At 39.0% G+C, this 17730-nt stretch overlaps 1 protein-coding gene across 2 annotated transcripts in view; it reads right to left on the bottom strand.

Annotated features, from left to right (window-relative positions):
• The window catches only part of TRPC4 (transient receptor potential cation channel subfamily C member 4), a 207582-nt gene that overhangs the window by 29158 nt on the left and 160694 nt on the right, over window positions 1-17730 (bottom strand). For both annotated transcript variants that reach the window (XM_054015240.1, XM_054015241.1), the window contains exon 5: window positions 5670-5809. In XM_054015240.1, coding sequence (XP_053871215.1) covers window positions 5670-5809 — 140 coding nt within the window. The remainder of the gene's footprint in view (window positions 1-5669; window positions 5810-17730) is intronic.

Here is a 17730-nt window from a genome sequence, read left to right as displayed (position 1 = left end):
AGAATAATCAGCCAAAAGATGTTAAACAACAACAGAACTGAAGCACAAAAAAATATACCTTTTTCTTACTGTGCAGTTAACACTCCAGTGCAAGTGAATGTCTAATCTTTGGAATTGGCCAAATATCAGTGAAAACCATTTTACAATGCCAGAGAGATAGGCTAAGCATCCCAGTGTTTGAAGCACTGATATTTAGGGGGAAAAACCCATCCTTATACTAATTAGCAGAGTAGATTCAATATGGAAATGATTGAGACAATAAATATGGAGCCCAACAACATAGTTTATATACAGATTCACTTTTCAGGATAGAAATGCACTCTAAATATGTCCTCTGCCCCCAAAGTGATAGAATTACATAGCATTTCATGCTAATGGACGAGAGCCACTTATTTAGTGACATCAGCTGTGTGCAATCTCTTATATAGCTGAAAACACACAGTATTGGAAGCCACGCTTCAGTTTAATAAAACATTAAGAGCATCCTTGGGTGTAATGCATCAAAGGGAGAGAAGGAGTACTTGACTTAGCAGTGCAAAACATACTGTAGTTTCAAAATATAAACAGAATCCTTTGTTTTACAGCATAAATAGTTCTATTTGTATTTATAATCCTCAATTGAAGCAGCTACATCCCTTAAAATGAATCATGCCTTTATGAACTTAAAATGTATGAGACTACAATACATTTATAACCATGTGACATTTAACTTGTATGTTGGTAAATAAACAGGTATAAGAGACAAGGCCCAGATCTTCAAAGGTAGGGGGGCTCCTCCAGTCCCTGATGTAATTTAGAGCAGCATATAGGCTGCTCTAAATAACATTCAGCTGCTTGCAGCCTCAAAGGTTTGTTATCAGCCAGGATTTTTTCTTCCAGCAATTAACTCTTTTTTTTTCTGGGAACATCTCCCACATCAGGGAGTAGCACTGAGCTGCTATGCCTCTTATACAAGGAAGCTGGTTAAGATGGGTGTCTGGCTACGTTGTGTCACTAGAGTGATACACAACAGGTAGAACACATTTGAGAATTGGGCCTATATAATTATTTCAGTAAATACAGGCAAAACTATATTTCAGAAAAAATAGTCATGCAACGTTTAGCAATTGAAAGTAAAGGTCATATATTATAACACTTTGGTAGTGTTTGTAATCCTAGGTCCTCATTTATTGTACAACTGGAAAACAATCATAGTTTAAGAATTTGAAACGAATGTGATTGATTAATCAATTAACCTCTCATTATTTCAGTTGCTTATATCAGATGCATTATTTATATACTCTGATGTAATCATTTTACCAAAGGAAAGGTGGAAAAAAAAAAAAACAAGGACAAAAAAGCTAGTTGGATTTAAAAATCACAGGCATAACAAAACAAATAATTGCAGAATTAAAGGTAATATTTTATGCACTACTGTGTTTACATTTGGAGTCTGATTAGCATCATGACATTAATTTGGAGGGTAATGGATGCATATTACTTCAGACACTGTCACCTTGGAATCTGATTACAGAAGGCAGAAGCTGACTGGGAGATGAAAGGATTATTATGGTTTCAAATTAATATTGTTCTAAAAGGAAAAATTGGATGTCTACAATGTTTTAGAAAGGTTTGCATTACCAATGAGGTTGTTATTTTGCATTTTGGACCAATAAAAATGCTATTTCCTGGTCACTGTATATGAAACTGTGTCTGCATATTAAAGCACATTCCATTAGCTTTCTGAATAAAAGGAGGCAGATTTTTCTCCACCTTTTCAAATACCTTTGCTCTACCTGAGTGATGCACAGGGACTCGAATCTGGCCACAGCTTCCTAGGTGCAAATTCCCCTGAGAAGTTCTGAGTGGGTGTGAAATCAGCACAAGCAGCTACTATTCTACACCCCGCCCTACACACACCCTGTTGAGATGCAGCGGTTCCCAAACTGTTGGTTGCAATTCCAAATGGTTTTGTGCCATCAGTAGATGGGGTCACAGGTCCAAAGGACCAGATTCGGACCACGAGATGATTCCATCTGCCCCTGAACGTGTCCGGACCTGCTCCTCAAACCCTGCACTAGGAGGTTGCCATTTTGTACATCTAAATGGCAGCCTCCTCATGGCATGACCTTGCATGTGTGGTGAATGCATTTTGTAAAATGGCAGCCTCTTGGTGTGGTGTTTGTACAACAGGTCTCAACACATGAGCTGTGAGGAGGTGGCTGTGCGGATGCCATTTGCCCCATCTGGCTGTGCAAGCATTCAGAAGATGCTTCTCTGTGGGCAGCAGCCTTCTCAACAGAGCATCCTCTCTGCTTGAGTGAGTAGGAACCTGTGCTAGCTTTTTCTGAGAGGGAATCTGAAGTGGCTTATGAACTCCTTAAGACAGGGCCCATATTTTTTTATGCCACCCTGAGTACCCTTATGGCACTCAAGCATAAAGGATCAGTGTAAGTCACTGTCTCTGTGCTGCAGTAGTATCAGCACACAGGGCCTTCCTATGTCCTGGCCTCATCTGCTTAACTATGAATTCCTCTTTCTAACTTGTGAGATGAGGCACAATGGACTCATGTTTGCACAGGGTATCTGCTTCATCCTCCAGCAGTGAGTCTAGTAATGCAGTTATGTGCAAAAACCAAGCATGCAAGAAATGTGCGGGCAAATATGGTGAGGCTTTGTGTATGGCTTCACCAATGTTTTTGTCAAGAATGAAGAAAGGACAAAATGCCTGCTATGTCACATAGTGTTAGCTAGCAAAAGCTTGAAGCCTAATAAACTTAAATGACCTTTGTAAGCCCTTCACAGGGAACATGTAGGAAAACCAAGGTCATTTTTCCAGAGCTGGAAAGAAGAACTTTCATGTCAACAAGTGCAATTCAAGAGAGCCCTGTCCATCTCTGACCACACACAAAAGGCATCATCTGACAAGAGTTACTGCCTTGTGCAGGCCAAGAAACCTTACATAATTGGAGAGATTTTGATTTTGCCAGATGAAATCAATGGTGAAGATAATGTGTGGGGAAACGGAGGCAAACAAATTCAAAGACATACTACTCTCCAACAACACAGTGAATTGAAGGATTGAGGTGATAGCAGCAGATCAGGAAAACACACTGGTGGAGAGTCTGAAAAACACAGGTGCTTTTGTTCTTCAAGTTGAGGTGAGCACTGAGGGTCCCGATGCACATTTCCTGGCTTTTGTGAAATACATGGGAGAGTGCAATCCTTGAAGACACTCTTTTGTCTCCCTCTTCCTGGACACAAGACAGCACAAGGAATGTTCGAAGTACTACATGGCTACAAGCAAAACAAAAATGTCCTTGGTGATCACATTGTAGGCTTTTGCACAAAGGGAACTCCGTCTATGGCAGGCCACCAGCAGGTCTGCATGCCTTGGTAAAGAAAGTTGCTCCATCTGCTCTGTGGACTCACTACATGAATCACAAAGAACAACAGGCATAGAAAGCTCTGAGTCCAGAGCTAGGTGAATTTTTGCAGTATCATCTATTGTGAACTACATCAAGAATCAGCCTCTTTGCACACATCTGTTTGCAAAACTGTGTGAAGACATGGGATCTGATCATGACATGTTTTTATTCCACACTGAAGCTCGCTGAGGAAAAGTACTGGGATGATTTTTTGAACTGAGAGACGAGCTGTGTGCTTATACAATGGACTGCAAAAAGAGTGAATTTGTTGATTTTCTAGGTGACCAAAGGAAGATGTGCCCTCCTGGCTAAGTCACAGACATATTTAGGAAACTGAATGAAGTGCATACAGGTCTGCAAGGAAAGAACACCCACATTCTTCAGCTGAGTGATTGACTCACAGGATTAATGAAGAAAATTGTTTTCTGGAAGAATTATCTATTAGAGACAAATTAGGAATCCTTCCCACAGCTTTCTAATTTCCTGGCTGTCAATGAAATTATTAAGCCTCCCACACAGGTGATGGCTGAGCAGCTCAGCCAGATGGAGGAACAGTTTGCATCCTTTTCCCTCAACTTGGACATGACAACGTATGATTGGGTGTGAAGCTACTTTCAGTGCAAGCCCGATACCATGGATTTGCCAGCAGCTGAAATCGAACAGCCCATCAAAATGTCCCCTGATCAATTCTTGCGAGTAACATATGCCCAACTTTCTCTCCCGGAATTCTGGTTCACTGTGAAAAATGATAATCTTGCACTCTCAGCATGCACCTTGAAACTGATAGTGACATTCATGAGCACATAATTGTGTGGAGCTGGATTCAGCGCACTTGTGTTCATCAACTCTCAGTATCTATCTACCATTGATGTCAAATTGGAGATTACATATGCAATTTCTACCACATCACCGGACTTTGAGAAGCTGTGTCACAACGTGCAAGCCCATGTGTCATATTAGCGAGCATTACATATATTTAATGTGTAATCTTCTTGGATTCCTTGGTCACTATGTTGCTTTGTTGTGATCTGGGGTCACAGGAAACAGTAAGTCTGAAAATGGGGTCATGCAGGCAAAAAGTTTAGAAACACCTAATGTGATAGAAGAGGGAGATGGCAGGTCAGGTGTGTAGGGGCTCTGTTCTACTCTGCCAATTATCAACTGGGCATATAGACACTGATGAACCATCGCCAACTGACATAAATTAGAGAAGCTCCTAGGTCTGCTCTAAACTTATGCCACGACTGCAGCCAGAACAGCTGTGACTTGAGAACAGGGAGCTATAATCAGCTCCTTTACGGATGCTCACTTTCTTCTTAGCCCACTGGATCCTGGCACAGGAGAGACTCTGGCCATGTAGTTATTGGATAGTTGGTGGAAATAAACTTGAAATCCTTGAAATATAATGATGATAATGAATAATATAAATTAGAAAGTTATCTTGACTCAGAGGTGATTAGAGCTGTGTGAAAGTGCTGACACCTTTTTCTTGAAATTTAATTTGAATATATCTTTCTTTCATTCGAGACCATTTTGAAACCAGAATATTTAATTTTTACAAGGAATGTCCATGATATTGTGAATTCATATGGAAAACAGGCAGTATTCAACTATTCATGTTTTTGAAACAAATGGATGTTTCTCTGGAAGAAAGTTCAAATGTTAATAATGTCATATGTCTTATTCAATGGGGAGCAAAATGGACAAATTTTACCCAACAATGCTTCTATTATTTAGCCAAAATTTACATTAAATTTCAGTTTATTGATTAAATTGGACTAAAAGCATTCAAAAATGATAAATTTTGCTTTTTAATGTTTTTTAAGCTTTTATTTGAATGTTTCATGCAATTCTGATATGAGGTTGCATATTATTTATTAGACAACCTTAGTAATAAAAAGCTTCAGTAGAAAAAAATATGCAAAGACTATCTAACATAAAATACATTTTTGTACAAATATCCACACCTAATAATAATAATGCTTGGCATTTTTATAGTACCTTACATCCAAACATCTCAAAATGCTTTACTTATCCTGATGAATTAAGCCATCCAACATCCCATAGCATAGATAAAGAATATTAAAACCATTTTACAGATGGCAAAACTAACAGGTTAGTAAAGTGATTCACTGAGTCATTCTAGTAGTTTATCAATCCAAGAAACTTTCAAATATAGAAGCAAGTCAAAAAGTATAACCTTAGTTACTTAATATATTTGTTTATAAATATTAGCTAACAATCATCAAATAGAATGATTACCTTTGAAAATGCAACAATTTTCAAAGCAATTGTTGCCAAGTATAAGGAGTTCATTACGAAATCCATTAGGTTCCACCAGTCATGAATGTAATCCTGTAGTCCACCATCCCACATCTGTTTAATTTCACCCCATATGAAACCTGTAAATATAAAAGAATTCATTCTAAGCATGGTTTTCAGAAGAATTTTATACAGATCAGTCATTTTAGACTTCATTTTCTGATTCATGTTTCCAAAATGCATTCACTAAGCAAGAGAGAACTGACATGTCATTCATCTAAGCATACAGCTTCATTTTCTTTTGCTTTCCTTCTATTACTTTTTCATTACATTTTAAGGAGTGTATAAAAAGTAGTCTAACATAGCAACTATTGCCATATTTTGTCCTTAGCTGTGTGTTCCAATGGAAATTGCATAACTGAAGAAACTGACCATTACCTTATTTCAGTAGAAATTTATGCTATCATAGGGTATAGAGATTTCAACTTTGTTATTCACAATGGTAGGTAACAAATCTCCTATATCTCTTAAATCCTTAGTGTCATCAGCAAACTATTTCTAGCTGAAATATTAAAAACCATAGTACATTCATTTTAAACCTGATGGACTGGGAACAGTTTTCAGGTGTACTCCCCACATATCGCTTTTGACATAGCGATACAGAAATATTTAAAGCCTCTGGGAAATTTTGCATGAGGTCTGATGTGAGCTCAACTGAACAGCTCCAAAAAAAGGCATGTGGAGACACTTTAAAGCTATAATCATTAGAGGCCTCCCTCGGGAGAATGTGCTGAATTAATGCTTGCATATTATGAGGATGTATGGATGCATACATTTAAAATGTACATTTTACATAAATATGTACAGTCTTTTGGTTAAATATACCAGTTGAAGTTTCACATTTTTCAGTTTTACTTTCTTCTCTAAGTGAATTTAAATGTTCAATAAAGGTGCCAGGCTGACAGCAATGGAGAGTGAAGTCTATTTACACTTGGGGGAAATACCAATATGTTATTTATCACCTTTTCCTTAGTCATCTCTTTCAGCAACATTAGGCAGAGGCCTAACGAGCCTTGTATCAATAAACTCTATAATTAGGTATTGCCTTTCAGTCATAATCAATATTTTCACCAAAGGTGGCTACATGGAGGAGACGTCAGACTCAACTCCAAGGAGGCATTGCCTCTTTTGCCTTCATTGGTGCCAAAGATAGTTTTGTAATGTTTTTCCTGACATCAGAAAATAAGGAGCCTGATAACCCTAGGAAGCATCACTCTCCCACTCAGTCATCCTCTCTTCAAAGGATTGAGTGGGAGAGGTGCTAACCTCACCAAGAGTCCCTGAATTTGGCTTGCTGTTGGGAAATTTAACCAGATTTAAGGATAGGGACAATTGTGTAAATGGAAAGACCCCAGCACAAGGTGGCCTTAGAGATTTATGGGTATATCCACCTAAATAAATTCTTCTCCAATTCATCTCAGTTAAGCATTCCACTTAGTATACTGCTTGAGGACAATACAGAATGGCACTGGGATGATTAGTAAGACAAAAGTTTACGGGAACTAAAATAAAGTGGTCATGGAAGCATCGTTGCTGAAATAATTTGACATTACAAACAGCCTAAGATCTGAGTTGATGCAACCTCACAAAGGCTGGGGGCTGTTTTTCTGGCAGACAATGACAAATGCTTTCAAAGCATTATCTAAACTACAACAGAACTATGTCCAGACTGTTCATAAAAAAAATTAAAAATAGCTAGCATTTTCTTCAGTTTTATGAGTTTATGGGCAGAAAGCAGCCATATTACAGAAACCATTGTTCTAAGCACTGCCTAGGTTTCAGAAAATGATCATGAAATTGCAAATAGTCTCTTTAATTGTGAAATGCAGGTCTCATAACAGCATTCTTAGGGCAGAAATGCTTTCAAGAGGGCCTATAAAGAGCTTGGCTTTTAAACTCTTGTCTGCCATCTTTATAATCTGATGCTGGAGCATAAAGATAGAAAGCTGAAAGAGGTTGGGCACCGCAAATATATGCTGAAATGATGAACACGCATTAGATGAAACATTTGTCTAAGTGGATTGCAAGCCAGGAAAGGAACACTACAAGCTGTATGCAATTCAATAGAAGACAGCAGATACAGTGGAGACCCAAAGCTAGGCTGCTTACCACTATAACAGAAAACTGGTGAATGGGACTGTGTCTTGAATCCAACTTGAGAATTATAATGTATAAAACCAGAGCTGGTCAATATTGGAAATTTTTTTAAAAAGTTTGTTGACAAAAAAAAAAAAGAAATTTAAAAACTGAATTTTTTTTTTTTTTTTTTCAAAAAACACTATTTTGTTGTTTTGGTGGGAAAAATCAGATTTTTGTAAAAAATTCAGGTTTAGAAAAATTGGGGATTTTGTTGTCTGAAATTAAAAAAATTCACCAAAAAAGTTTACTGAAACACTTAAAACAATTCAGTTTCCAGAAAATCAAAATATGTGTAGTTTTCATTTTTCATTGAAAAACTGAAAAAAAATATTCAAAGGAAAAAAAAATTTCCTAAGAAAATTTTCATCTTTGAAAGGCCATTTTTCCACTGAACACAGTTTAAAAAAAAAATCAAATAGCTCTTTAAAAAACTAGATTCAACTTAATTTTAAGAGAGGACATTTGGTTATTTTGATACTTGTTTTTAAAATAAAATTAAAAAAATACTGGTATCAGTTTTTATCTACCAAATACAAACAGCACAGGCATTAGCAATACAGGTTTCCTTGCACTGCCTCACCAATGTGACTCTACTGGGGAAAGGGTAGTTCAGTCTCTGGTGAGAGTGCCAATTAATTAGGGTATGAAATGTTGCAATGTTTAGGGTGATGAAGATATCCATCCACTAAGATTTGGGTTGAGACCAAAATCTCCTTTCACATAAACTCCCAAACACCTGTCAGATTATAAAAAATTTTGGTCACTGATGATTAATCCCATTATCAATAAAAAGCAACAGAGGGTCCTGTGGCACCTTTACGACTAACAGAAGTATTGGGAGCATAAGTTTTTGTGGGTAAGAACCTCACAACTTCAGATGTTAGTCTTAAAGGTGCCACAGGACCCTCTGTTGCTTTTTACAGATTCAGACTAACACGGCTACCCCTCTGATACTTGACCCCATTATCAATGAATCTCCTAAATCATTCACCATAAATTTTACTTTTAAACAACACTTTTCCCCCCATTTCCCATTAAAACAATTAATCAATTACAAAGTGATGATATATAAATTGACAAAAATAATCAGATGCATCTTGGTTAAATCCCCTTCTAGAAAGCAAATCTAGAATGATTATAAAATAAAACTGATTCTCAAGTGTCTGTGGAGAGATGAAAATGTTATCCTGTCTCCACAACACAAACATTTGGAAAACTGCCTTCTGTTGTTTATAAATATATTCCAGGATTCTCAAAGTCATGGCTAATGCCTCATTGTAATGTAATGTCAGGACTGGTGGAAAAAAGCAAGAGAAACAATATTTTGAACTAGTAAAAGTACTTCTGCTTTTAAAAAAATATCTGTGGATCCCATTCAGATGCTGGTTCTCACCTTTCCCACAATTGGCCAGCCACTCTGTTGCTATGTTGCTTTGCACAACATCAACTAATGAGAAGTAAGATGCAAGATTTGCAACAGTGAATCTCTGACATGCCAAGTTCAACTACTGCCTTCAGTAGTTGGTCGGGGTAGAGGAGCGTTTACCATACCCCATTGTGTTAGGTACAGACTGGGGCCCTCCCCCTGGAGGGAGAAGGAAAGGTTCCCAGAAGAAGGGGATGGGGACCCCTAGACTGAAAAGCCTCAGGGAGGAAGAGGAGCCAGGTCCTCGGGGTAATGAACATGAGAACCCTAGACATCAGAGCCCGGATAGGGTAGACAGAAGGAAGGAGGTGTGGAGAGAAGGCCAGCCCAAGCCCCTTAGAGGGAGGAGAGAGACAACTGGAGCTCCCCACAACACAGCTCCCAGGAGAAGAAACGGGGACCCTGCTTGGTGGTTTGGGGGAACCTGAGGCCTGGGGTTTCCAGCAGGAGGTCAGGATTGGCCTCGACTCCCTACCAGAAGAAAAGGGGATAAAGGAGAAGGGACACCTGCTGGGGTGCGATTGGTGTGAGGACCTGTGGGTGGTGGCAGAGCTATGGGGTCATCCACCCCTGGACCAATCTACTTTTTTGCGGGTGGGGGATGAAGGAGCCTCCAGGAGATGACGCCGGTGATTGCCCGAAAGAGGGGGAGAGGCTTCCCTGGATGAACCCCACCAGACAGGGGTGGAGAGGCTGAGGAAGGACAAACCTGGTGGTTCATAAGGGGGGAGGTGTGTGACAGGGTGCTGGCTAGAAAACCCTGAGCCAGACCTTGGTCACACCAGCTCCAATCAGGAAAGGGGAACTTGAGCTGGCTGAGTAAGCCTAGGCCTAAGTGGCAAACGGGGAACAGCTGCCGGCCTTGTTATCCAGGGGCTACATAGAGGCTGGCAGGAAGGAAGCCAGGGGAGAGGAAAGGGAGGAGTCAGGGAGTTAGAGGCTGCTCTCCCCTGCTGGCTGCAGAAGCTAGAAGTCCCTGAGGCTGTTTGCCTGACACTGTCTGTAGCTACAAATGGGGGGAACTTGTACTCTAAATAAAGAGCATGGGTGATTGCACCAAAGCAGAGGTCTCTGGCTGATTTGTGGGTGCAGAAATGGCAGAAGATAAAGGGGCACACTTGTGCCCGTTACAAGGGGATCGTCTCTTAAATAATTACATAAATAAAATAAGAATAATAATCCTGCCATTTTCTGTACTCCGGCATTTTCCAAAACCATGTATCTATATAGTAGTTACATTAAAAATACATTGAAAGTCCTGCCTCTAGAGATTTCCATTACTTGCATCTGAAGAAGTGAGGTTCTTACCCACGAAAGCTTATGCTCCCAATACTTCTGTTAGTCTCAAAGGTGCCACAGGACCCTCTGTTGCTTTTTACAGATTCAGACTAACACGGCTACCCCTCTGATACTTTGCCCAAATGTTACTATCAAACACATATGCATTGTTGTTGATAACTATAGTGGTAGCTGTAATGAGATGTAACTTAGTACATCTATCTTACTTTAATTATGTTCCATTTTTTTCCTCTCATTTTGTCATGCCACTGCAGTTCAAGGCTCTGGCAAAGAAATAATACATGATATGATGGTTTCACAGTTTTTCTGACAGACCGGAAGCAATAACACTGAATATCTTGTGAAATTTCAGCTCAATCTGGTATGGCCAAATGTTCTAGGAACCTTTGGGTTTGTCTGAAATGAACAGCCAAACCTTTTCAGGTTTACCCATCTTGGGATCCTGTGAACTAGGAGGTGCCTCTGTGGGTTAAATGTAGTTTTCATGGTCTTGAATATATAAAAGGCATCAATTTTTATGTTTATTTTGACATAGACTCCTAAGTCACTAGGGGCCAGTTTTTAAAGATATTTAGATGCCTGAAGATACAGATAGATTTCTATGGGATTCTCAAAAGTACCAATTAATTAGGTGCCTTGGCACTTTTGAGAATCCCACTAGAAATCTATCTGCATTTTCAGATACCTGGAGACCTTTAAAAAACTGGTCCTGGATGTTTTTGAAAGTATTCTTTGATCAGACTCTTGCAAAGGCCCTCTGTGTGCAGTGCATTTGGTGGTTATTAACTTATTTAGACTCTGCAGGATATATGAGACGCCAGTAATAACCAAAAACAAAAAAAAAACAAAACAGTATCTGAGTAAGTTTCTGCAGGTTAATAAAGAAAACAACTTGTGCCATAGAGGCTACAGAGTCTTTTATTAAACTACCCTGAGGACTCTAATTGAATAGACCTATTGAACAGACAGTAATTGCTTTATTCCTTTTCATTGTTTGACATCCTCAGCTGCTTTCTTTTGATTTTCTGTCTAAATCTCAGTTTCAGTGGTTGAGTAGTTTACAATCCAGGGAGGAGAAGACGTCTGCAGGTGCTAGCTGTGCCAGCCTCTTGTTGGTAATGAGCTGTGTAAATAAGTTCTTCCTGTACACTTATGCCAGGGTGAATGAATGGTTATTATTTGCCAACATTTCCAAACCTTCCTTAAAATTCAGACCCTTCATTTATATTTAGGTACCTAATTAGACTCCGGGAGATTATGGACCTCTTACAGGCAAAAGGCAATGAAGGATGAATCCTGCAAAGTACTGCACACCCTTAATTCCCACTGGCCTCAATGGCAGTCAGGGTCCTCAGCACCTCACAGGATCAAGCTGTGAATTAACTGGTTGCTGAATATAGCTAAAATTCATGACAACATCTAGCTACTATTTAAATCATCCATCCATCTATCTATTTAATTGTATCCAAGTGGAACCGAAACAGACATGAAAACATATTTCCCCACTATATAGATTGAATTGTGTTGTATTCAAAAGTCTTACTCTAGGAGGGAAAAACAGGAAAAAAGTAGTAGAAATTGTTTTGCTTTGACTTGAGAAATTCAGATGCAGGCTAGATTTTAATTTTAAAAATACTGTTTTTTTCTTTGGAAATGGTTAGTTTGTGGCAGGAACAAGTTAATGAAGGCTCTTAATTTTATGAAGGCAGAATTGGAAAATATTTTTTACATATAACAATGTCTCCAGTGTAACAAATAGAGAAATACTGGAATTATTGCAAAAAATATAGTGAAGCAAACTCAATATTTTTGCACCGTGCTGCTGTTGACTCATGCTCAGCAAATAGGATATTCGGATATGCTTCCATGCTCTCAGATATATTCTGCACAGGAGTCTGTATATAGCAATGAAAATAAAATATGTCCTGCACTCAATGTGAGGTATAAATCTTGCGGAATTTGTTTTATAATATTTTAAGGTTTCATTGGCATTGCTTATGGCTTTAATATGCCAACAGTTATTATGTTTATTTAATGTACAAATTATTTTCTTGCTTTCACAAGATTCTACAGGGGATAAAAAGGGTAAACCTGGGGTTATATCTATATTACCTAAAAGATCCTTAATTTTATACATGTTAACATCTAGCCCAACAGTTCATGCTACAATCCTATACTAATTAATTTGTACACTTTTTGTTACTCTAATTAGTAATTGCCGTGCTTCAGTGCCGGTATAGCAATTTAATGGAGATATTAATCTAGAATATTTATCAATTAAGAGTGGGATTTTCAAAAGAGCCTAAGGCTCAGATACTCAAAGGATCAATGGGAGTTAGGTGCCTAAATACCTTTGAGGTGCAGGGCCCAAGTGATTTAGGAGCACAAATACTGTTTATTTTCAATTAAACTTGAGCTCCCAAGTCACCGTAGCAGTTCTGAAAATCAGTAGGTACTTAATCTCATTGTTAAACTGAATACATAGTCATATTTGAATTTTAAATTGTCCTATATTTTTTCAAAATCTTTTTTGCATGAATCCATAGTTCTATAGTGGTGATAGAATGAGTCACCATTATGAACTATATTAACCTTTTCAGTAGTAGTTTTATGTGTACTAGAACAAATCATTTGAATAGTCCTCTAAGCTGCACATTTTGTTACTTTAACAGATAAAAGGATTTCAGTTTTGGAATAACACCAATGATGGCACTTGCTTGCTTAAAAATATGACCAAGCTCCAGGTATTATGTACTGTCTTGCCAAATACTGACTCCATCAATAAAGTGTTCTGGCTACAGTAAAACAGCAGATTGGGATAAATGGTCGCCTGGATGCTATAACCTTTTATATTATCTTGTAAAAATAGAGTGTTTGTAATTCTAAGCCATTGCCATTGGGATGGAAGTCAGTCATAACTGATAAAAGGCTATGTAAAACTCAAGGCTCAGAAGGTCATTGTTAATTAAAAGAACTACCTTTATTTTCTGAGCTTTCTATTCATACATTACATTATATATCAGATGCTATAGTTATGCGCATCATAGAAAAGCCCATGAGGAAATTAATAATTCTTCCTTCAGAGAAGGGCTTGAACGGTGTGCAGTAAAAAAGGCCTAGGGTCAAGCACTGAACAATAAAGAGATAAAAAAATATTGAATACCTGCTCATTCAGTTAGCATCATCCATTTGCTACTGCAAAATATGGGGGGACATAAAATGCCCAAGTTTTTAACATGGGCAAAACCATTTTTTTCTACCCTCTATTCTTGAAAATGGCTCGACCATTTTAGCTCACACCCTGCAAAGAAAATTGTAGCCCAAACAGTTATAGTTTGGCAAATGTATAAGCAACTGGAAGCAGGGTCTTATAATGGAAAGTGTTTGGGCAACCTTAATATGCAGAACAAAGGAAACGAATAACATTATTTGAAAAAACAGGATTTCGTTCCCTCTCATTTTTGAGCCCTGGGTTACAGTGGTTCCGAAGGTCACATAATTTATGCTTAACTTACTCTCTTAGCTCACAGATATCATATGTATTCATTGAATCTTCTTGGACAGAGATCTGTTCCACAATGTAAGTGTTCATTTTCCTCCACCATGCTTCCTTTGTCTCCATCTGGGTGTGTGTTATTTCATCTGGGTGGCCACATCACCCTTTATCTCTGCTCCCTCTAACAACCCAGTTTCCAGTACCTGCTGATCAATGTTTTATGCTTCTTTCCTGACCGGTTGCTGGTAATGATTCCCCTGTTAATGTCACATCTATAAACAGTTCATACTGAACTTTTGCATATCCATTTGTAGTGTTGCTAGATATAAGCAGACTAAGCAATTGCCCCAAACAGCTCAAGGGTGCCCCAGTTTAGTGTTTACCATTACCAAAATACCATTCATCGTATTTAACATGGACTTAACAAGTGTATTATTATATATTGTGTTGGTATATTTTTTGATTTGCAGAAATAATGCAATTATTATATTTAAGGGGTCAGTAAGAGGGGACCCAAAGATACTCTGGCTTAGGGGCCCCCGGTGGGATAGCACCACCTCTTGATTCAAATACACTTTGCTCTCAATGCTCAACAAGACTATACTATCGAACTCATCCCACCTAGAATTTCTTCAGCCATGAAGTTGTGTATTTTGCACCATTTACAAGCCTCCTCCTTTCCTAGAGGTTCTCACTCTCTAATAACCTGTATCAAACAATCTGACAGAAAGAACAAGGCATGGAAACAAATTGTTAAAAAAAAGCCACTAAATCCCTGTTCTTTTTACATTTAATACTATCCAGAGCCTTATTAAGCTGAATATTCTAGAGAAGACCATAGAAATACACACTCAATTTATCCAAACAAACCCACACTGAAATATTAAAAGTGTTATGGAAACATGAAAATTAACAACAGAAAAATAGGAATTTTCCATGCCCTTTCAAGAACGTGAGATGGACCCAACCTGGAAAATTCTACAATCTGAATACTACTACTAATAATAAAGTTATAAGAACCCAAATTATTCTTCTTAAGAATTTTCCTCTCATAGAGGTTCCCCATCTTCTTTTTCTGACACTCTTGTTCACTCTTTCCCCCAGCAATCTAGCACAACTACAGTAAGTGAGCCCTATCAATGCAGTGATGTTTTTTTGTCAGAGAAACTTTCTCTCTTGTTGTTATGTCCTCTAAGTCACTTGCAGAATGGTCCAGAAAAAAGACAGCCACCTGAAGAACAGTATATGCACACCAACCTAATACTACTATGATATCAAGATCCCATTGCCATTTGCTACATCCCCACAGAACAGACTGGGGAAAACACCAATGAGTTTATTAGAACACAGCTATTGACTATAGAATTCATAGAAGTGAATGTCCTGATTGTCTATTCCTCCATTCCTGTGCTAAGGGCAAGACTGGAGCGGGAAAGAAAAAGATGGCTTAAGCCAACTTTGTTGTCACCCTATTCTTGAGTTATCTGGAGGTCTGACATAAATTAGAGCAGCCTCAGGGCTGCTCTAAACTCAAAACATTGACTGCAATGGCCCCCTATGGGTTGTCTGTCAGCTGAGAATAGTGACTGCAGCATTGATCCAGTCATGTATCATCTCTCCTCTGACTTGTCCTCTACATCAGGGGCTGTGATTTGGGCTCCTGTAGTGCTGGTTTGGCAGCTGTATGTTGGTTAGGGAAGCCCCTTACACCAGAGACATTTCAGGAGAGAGTTGTTTCTGCCTGGTTTCACCCCCTTTACATTGCTGGCATAGTGCAGAGGGGCAATTAGGGCAATCACACAGAATCTAGTGATGGCATGGATAATTTTTTGGGAAAGTTCTCTGGCCTGTGTTATACAAGGAGGTCAGACTAGATGATCACAATGGTCCCTTGTGGCCTTGGAATCTACGAATCTAGTGATGAAAAAGATTGGTCTGTCTCACTCCCTCACTTCTATTGTTTATTGCTCTTGCTCATTCCAACTTACTCTTGCTCATTGCCTCAATGGTGGTAAGGTCTTCAGGGCAGGGATGATGTCTTTTTATTTTTCCTGTGAAAACAACTAGCAACCTTCAGGATGCCAATTAATAACTACTAATAATTAAGGCTGCAAGTTTGTCACGGAGGTCATGGAAGTCATGGATTCCGTGACTTTCTGTGATCTCCGTGACTGGGCCAGTCACACCAGCCGCTGCTGGGGCAGTCTCGGGACACCCCCCACCCCCAGCAACAGCAGGAGTTTAGGTGGGGGCTCAGGGCTGGGGGTTCAGGTGCGGAGAGGAGGAGGGCTCTGGCCGGCGCTTTCCTGAGGGTGGTCTCCCCGGAAGTGGCAACATGTCCTTCCCTCAGCTCCTAGCTCCCATGGTTCCCAGCCAATGGGAACTCATGGAGTTAGGAGCTTAGGGAGGGATATGTCACCACTTCCGAGAAGCTGGATAGGGAGCCTGCCAGCCCCGCCAACCCTAGCACCAGAGGGGGTTCTGGGCTCCTCCCAGCACAGCACCCGCAGTGCCCCCAGACTCCCTCCCCGAGCACCTGTGCAGCTCACCGGGCTGCCCCCTCAGCGCCTGCACCCCCTCAAGCACCTGCAGTACTCCCAAGATTAGTCAGGTATATAGTACAAGTCACGGACAGGTCATGGGCTGTGAATTTTTATTTCCTACCCATGACTTTTACTAAAAATGCCCGTGACTAAAACATAGCCTTAAAAATAATACAGTTTCCCTGGCAGTGAAGGATTTCTCCCTATTGTACCTTTAGTCTTGTTTAGATAGAAATTCCACCACTTCAATTGGGAGGCCATTCCACAAACGAATAGATCTCACTGTCAGGAAGTTTATCCAGATATTAAGCCTAAATGTTCTTCTTTTTTAGTTTTATTCCCTTAGTCCTAGTTATACTGACTTTTATTACTGCAGAGATAATCACCAGGTATTGTAATATAACGTGTACAATCAAGTAAATTGTCTAAAACAAAAAAAATGAATGAAGAAACTTTCTTAACTGATCTTTTTTTCTTATAAAATTAACTGTTTCTTTGAGTAAGTAGCCTGATACAGGTTCTTCCACTGAGTTTCCTATTCTAAGGACTCTTAACATGTGTTAATTATACACATTGACTCTTACATACTAGTAGGAAAATGGTAATTAATGTTTGATCTTTATAGAATTTAGATAATTATGGACAATTTTAATGCTTCCTAAGTATTAAATCATGGAGCCATATATATTAAATTATAAATAAATAAATTATAAATTAATGGAGATACCCAATCTCCTAGAACTGGAAGGGACCTTGAAAGGTCATCATGTCCAGCCCCCTGCCTTCACTAGCAGGACCAAGTACTGATTTTGCCCCAGATCCCTAAGTGGCCCCCTCAAGGATTGAACTCACAACCCTGGGTTTAGCAGGCCAATGCTCAAACCACTGAGTTATCCCTCCCCCCTATTATGAGATCCATACTGAAGATAAGTCAGGAATATGTATATCTTCCATTTGTCTGTACTCACAGTAAGAAAGGTAACATTAAAATGTAAATTACATTCAGAACTGCCCTAACAAGGAGAAAGAAACATGAGTCTACTGTTTAAAAAAGTTAATAGCCTTGAGCTCTGTTGTAGCTGCTCCAGGATAACCTTT

Source organism: Malaclemys terrapin, chromosome 1 (genome assembly GCF_027887155.1).
Source record: "Malaclemys terrapin pileata isolate rMalTer1 chromosome 1, rMalTer1.hap1, whole genome shotgun sequence".
NCBI lineage: Eukaryota > Metazoa > Chordata > Testudines > Emydidae > Malaclemys > Malaclemys terrapin.
The sequence above is the reverse complement of the archived record's forward strand: the minus strand, read 5'-3'. Positions and strand labels throughout refer to the sequence as shown.